General features: G+C 32.7%; 1 protein-coding gene across 1 annotated transcript; it reads left to right on the forward strand.

Annotated features, from left to right (window-relative positions):
* The first annotated feature begins 3,603 nt into the window (after window positions 1-3,603).
* LOC114711214 (putative serine/threonine-protein kinase) lies at window positions 3,604-5,678 on the forward strand. Its single transcript, XM_028895585.1, has 7 exons — window positions 3,604-3,731; window positions 3,870-3,949; window positions 4,043-4,173; window positions 4,366-4,579; window positions 4,730-4,961; window positions 5,183-5,333; window positions 5,421-5,678. The coding sequence occupies exons 1-7, from the start codon at window positions 3,604-3,606 to the stop codon at window positions 5,676-5,678; spliced, it is 1,194 nt and encodes a 397-aa protein (XP_028751418.1).
* The last annotated feature ends 322 nt before the right edge of the window (window positions 5,679-6,000 follow it).

The following is a 6,000-nucleotide window of genomic DNA, read 5'->3' on the forward strand; positions in this document are numbered from 1 at the left end:
ATGACTTATAAATAATATATAAACAACCATTCAATTGTGATTTACAGAATAAAAAATAACTATATGAGAAAAATGTTATCTCGACTTACATAAATGTGCCTATTGATCGTTAATCCAACCAAGCCCTTACTTTCAATAAAGAAGTTAGAGATAACTTATGCTATCTCTAATTCTTCTTATAAGATTCAAAATGTTTTAAAAAAATCTATTAATATTAGTTAAAAGTGAATAAATATATATGAAATATATGAGAGGGTAGATGAGATTGGGAAAGAGAAAAGATGAGAAAAGATTAAAAAAAGGCATAGGAAAATGATAATACAATTAATTAGGGATAAAATTGATAAAAATGTATTTGATAACTAGACAACTCCAAATTAAATTTTATGAAAAGAATAAGATGAATTTAAAAATTGGCACCTTAATAAAAGGATGAGAGTACTCCTTTGGTTCTATTTGTGGGACAGAGAGAGAAGACATTTTTTTATCGTATTTATAGGGCACTAAGAAAAAAATTTTGTATAGATGTACAATTTCACTCTTCATTTATTATTGTGTTAACTTTATTTACATGAGATATAATGTATATTAACTAGAGATAAAGTGAAAAAGTTATTGAATTTTAAATGATAGTTAATGAAGTTTAAGGTTTTTCTTAGTTTGTGTGAAACATGTTGGAAGTGACTTATAAATAGGAACTGAAAAGTAAGTAACTAGAGAGGACATGTGTATGTAGCATGTATATGTAGTTGTTTATTATTGGCTAAGAGCTATTTGCTTTTATTTTGGCACTTTTATTGTCACCCATAAAATGAGCTTTCATTAGTATAATTTCAGCTAACCAAGCAACCAATCAAACGAAGCTTTAGTGCACACTAATAAATAAATCCCCAGCTGGAACACACACACAGACACACAGATTTCATCACAAATTTGGTGTTTTTTTTTTTTGGTAATAAGTACATGATATAAGGGGATATAATTTGCTCTCTCAAACTCAATATAAGTTTTTTGGCTTTGCAGAGTTTTGGAATATTGTACCAAAAGAGTGCTCAGATGTATGGATCACTTATTAAACTGGCAAAAAATTAAAGTTATATAAGGGAGATTAAAGCCAGAGGTAGCCAGCAATACATTAAAAAACGAAAGTAGTTGGGAGAGTTTATACATTAAGGGGTAATTAGGCAGATTTATTATTAGATTTAGTAGCTTATTATTGTCGGTTTCTTGCTAAAATAATGGAGCTTTCCTTCAAAGCTAGTTATATATGATGGATTCTAATCCTTATTACTTGTTATCATTTTATAATTAATATCAATGTGGTACTATAATTTATATCTTATTTTCTTAGGGAACAAACACACACATAAACAAATCTATATTTTATAATCTTTTGATTAAAAATATTAGAAATTGTAATATTTATTAAAAACTAAAAACTTCTCTAAAGTTTAGGTAGGAAATCCTTTTCTTAAAATTTGATTAAAAATTGCCTAAAACTTTACCATGATATTTAGATTATTGAAAGTAATAATCATACGCAATGTGTCTTCTTAGTAAAAAGTTTGTTTTATGTGTTGTTTTATTGATATCTCTAAATTCGTGAATCAATCTACAAATTGACCCACAAGGTACAATTCCAATAAGAAAACATATTCATTAGGTTGAGTAGGTTAATTACATTATTGGAATGTTGTAACCATTTAGGTTTCTCTGTGTACTGTGTTGTCCTTTGCGTTAAATTAGATGACTTCAATTGTATTTTTTTTGTTACCCAGAGTATCCTCCCACCCGAACGGTAAAAGACTAATCTCTCGAGATACTGTCAAGCGCCGTACCGGGAACTCCTCCCAACAGTATTTTTTTCATACACACCGCTTAAAAATTAAGCTCATACATGATATTTAAGGTGTCTAAGTTCCTTTCACTTGGACCAATACTTGTTGGTACTTCAATTGTATTTTTGTTTTTATATATTTATCGTTTTCCTCTGTGGTTGTTAATATGTTTTTATTACCCAAGAAGCCATGCTCCTAAAGACATAGTCCGTCCAAATCATTTCGGGCCTCTATACAAGTAAGGCCCAAAGTTTGGGCCTTCCAAATTACTTTGTGGGAACACTTTAGTTCATTTTGTTTTTATTTTTCTTTTATTAGAAGCTTTTTTTATATGCATTAAAATAACATTATCTCGCAAGCTCGCAAGCTTCACCTGCAACATTTGGATGATGACTTAGACTTAAACCTAACATTAACATATTTGTGTGTATTAAATTGTGTAAAATAAAAAATAACTTTATCTCTCCAGTTTTTTTTTTTGGTGGAAGAAACACATGTTGTGGTCAATTTACTAAATCTTGAAAAAATGCGCGTAATTTACCTAGGACACAATAAAAATTTTTTTATATGTAATGTAAAAGGCAAAAATTTATAAAGATAACGATGAAGTGGAAATATTCAAACCCTCTCTATCTATATGGGAAAAAATCTAATGAAATTAGAGAGGAATGAAAAGTAATAAAGATAAATATAAGGATTCAATACAGTTGAATGTAAATTCACATAGCAGTATTTTTTCGGAAAAAAATTGCGTAACTTTTTTAATGTACACAAATCAATTACCTAATTACTATATTTATTACTCCTCTGATTCTATTTATAAGGCAGAGAGAGAAGATTTTTTTTGTCTTATTTATCGAGTATTGAGAGAAATTTTTTGCATGATTGTACAATTTTCCCTTCATTTATTATTTTCTTGACTTTGTTTACATACAGTATAATGTATATTAAATAGGGATAAAGTTGAAAAGTTGTTGAATTTTAAATGAGAATTAATGAAATTTAAGATTTTTTAAAAAAATTTCTTGGTCTGTGTGAAAATATTGGAAGAAACTTATAAATAGGATAAGAGGAGTAAAAGATAGATGAAGTATATTAAAAAAAAAAAGATTCCGTTGCCTAAAATAATATTATGGAAATTGCATTGGAAGGAGAACCAAAGAAGGCAAAGAGAAATTTATGTTTGGATGTTTGTATTTGTCATTGTACTATAATTGCATAATCCAAACAATGCATTGTTTCGATCACTTCTATAACACAGCCTTAGAATGCCCCTCCCACCTTGCTCACGTCTCTCAGCATCTCTGGCAATCTCGATTTTTCAACAATGACAATGGGTTACCTAATAAATTAATATCAACATAAAGAGGATATGGTTTCCGTTCATAATATTCTTCAAGTTACATGACGATCCATATGGCTGAATCGCCAAGCTTGTCTTCCTCCTTCACGCTACCTCGCCGAACACTCCACGGTTCACTTCTCTGCTAATTTCTTTAGTCTGTTTTTATCAGTCTATCTCTCTGCTTTCTTCTGTAACACATATATAGTGAGCAAATGCAGTTTCTTTTATCTTGTGCGTCATTTTCTGGAGATTTAGCATCATAATTTTCTCAAGTTGGTGATCAAGTTTGGTCCAAGTTAGATTGACCAAAATGAGAATTGGAGGGTCTTAGCTTTATCAGACATCACCTTTCATGAATTGTTGCATGAACTTGCATCATTTTTTTGCCTCATTAAAAATGAGTCATGAACCAGAGGATTAATGGTCAGTTTTGTGACTGCAGTGGAACCTCCTTCACATTCTCAAGTTATTCAGGTTTCCATGGCCCAGCTCAGTGGCTTCGGAGGATTTAAGTTTTTTGTGGTAGTCCTAGTAGTACTCATAATACTGCTGATCCTTGTGTTTCTGTGTCGGAAGCGTATCAAACCGGCATTGCAGGCAAAGCCAAAACCTCCGATGAGTATAATTTATATGAAAATCTCAGAATTAAAATAAAATCTTTTATGAGTTCACTTGTTTTATGGAAGGATAGTTTTGTTAATCATGCTGCTCTTGTTTGCACGGGCAGAGGTAATGAAGATAATAGCTTCTTCAAAGAAGCAGCAAGGTAACTTGAAACAAAACATCATACTACCTTGTACATTAAAACAATAAAACCTTACATAACCTCAAATGTTGTGGTTTCCATGTATGTACACAGGATCAGCAGACTTCTTTAGTGGCAGCGTTCAGGAAATGAGTTATTTTGACTATCAGACCCTGAAGAAGGCAACAATGAATTTTCATCCTGATAATCTTCTTGGAAGTGGTGGATATGGTCCTGTCTTTAGGGTATAACTTATACTGAATCTAATGGAGTTCCCTTGGCATGTTGCATCAATACGATATGCATTTTATTACTGTAACGATCATACAGGTTAATTAAATAGTTAAGGGAACACTTGATGGGGTCGTTCATAAGAAACCATTTCTGGAAGTTGAGGCTTGATTTATTGATGATTGTGCATTTTATGTTTTTGACAGGGGAAGTTGGCAGATGGAAGGCTAATTGCAGCGAAGACATTGAATCTGAACAAAGTACAACAAGGAGAAAAACAATTTCTGGCAGAAGTGAGACTCATTACAAGCATCCAACACAAAAATCTTGTTCGTCTCCTAGGATGCTGCATTGATGGGCCTCAAAGAATCCTTGTGTATGAATACATGAAGAACAGAAGTTTGGACCTCATACTCAATGGTATCTTTCCTATTTTCTGTATGATCCTATTCATTATTACTGAAGTCCAAAGCAGACGTTCTTGATAATAACCTGTGTTCTTTAGCATTTTACAGAACTTAGGATTGACATAACCAATCAATTGTGCTTTTCAATGCGCTTGCTACGCAGCAGACAATAATCAGTTTCTGGATTGGAGCACTAGGTTCCAAATCATCCTTGGAATTGCACGGGCATTACAATACCTGCACGAGGATTCACACATGAGAATCGTTCACAGAGATATCAAAGCAAGCAATATTCTCCTTGATGACAAGTTTCACCCCAAGATCGGAGACTTTGGACTGGCTAGGTTCTTCCCCGAAGACCAAGATTGCCTCAGTACTCAGTTTGCTGGAACATTGTGAGTCCTTAATTCAAACGATACTGTATTGAAAAGCATGGTTCATTCTGAATGAAAAATTCCTATGCTAGTCAGTTTATCATGTTAAATTTGCATTATCATGGGAATCCAAATATTCAAAGAGGTATATATCCATATGAAGAAACTTCCAAATTGCTTTGACATCGATAGTTTTAACATGCATTCATACATATTGTTGTTGCATTGTCTTGCTCGGTTAGAGGTTATACGGCTCCTGAATATGCTACTAGAGGGGAACTATCAGAAAAGGTAGACATATACAGTTTTGGAGTTCTATTGCTTGAAATTATCAGTTGCAGAAAGAACACAGATTTTACTCTACCATCAGAAATGCAGTACCTTCCTGACTACGTAAGCTCTATTAGTTTCTACAAAAACTTATTTATTTCTTAATGGCTAGTAATCTGAGCTTACACATGCAAATCTTCATTACTGCAGGCATGGAAGCTTTATGAGAAATCGATGCTGATGGATCTGGTAGATCCAAAACTGCGAGCACACGGTTTTGCAGAGAAGGATGTAATGCAAGCAATTCATGTGGCATTGCTGTGTCTTCAATCTAGTGCAAATCTGAGGCCTCCCATGTCAGAAATTGTAGCATTGTTAACCTTCAAAATTGAAATGGTCACGACTCCAATGAGACCGATATTCCTTGATCGAAGGCACAAAATGGCTGCTGATGATTATGAGAATTAACTAAGAAGCATTATATATACAAGGCTAAGTATTGTTGCAAATTTTTCTGTCAAACAAGAGAAAATTTCTTGTGTCCATATGGTACATGGTACACCACATTTACAACAGTACAGCATTATAATTTCTCCAAATAATAGGAGCTACATTTAAGCGTGTATTTCGTTTGATTTGGCCTCCAGGTAAACATTGTGCATAAAGGAACTCTATGTTATTGGCTGTATACATAAAAAGGAAAGCATGCAAAGTATCATACAATAACCAATAAGCCATGTATGTATTTATTCAGAAAATATGCATATGTTGCAGCTTTTGTTTGTAATGT

Source organism: Neltuma alba, unplaced genomic scaffold (genome assembly GCF_004799145.2).
Source record: "Neltuma alba isolate B1F8T4 unplaced genomic scaffold, ASM479914v2 tig00011283_pilon, whole genome shotgun sequence".
NCBI lineage: Eukaryota > Viridiplantae > Streptophyta > Magnoliopsida > Fabales > Fabaceae > Neltuma > Neltuma alba.

Coding starts and splice junctions, on each gene's coding strand:
- LOC114711214 (XM_028895585.1), top strand. CDS start 3,604: ATGGTCAGTTTTGTGACTGCAGTGGAACCTCCTTCACATTCTCAAGTT. Junction 4,962..5,182: donor ACTCAGTTTGCTGGAACATT/GTGAGTCCTTAA, acceptor TTGCTCGGTTAG/AGGTTATACGGCTCCTGAAT. Junction 5,334..5,420: donor TGCAGTACCTTCCTGACTAC/GTAAGCTCTATT, acceptor TCATTACTGCAG/GCATGGAAGCTTTATGAGAA.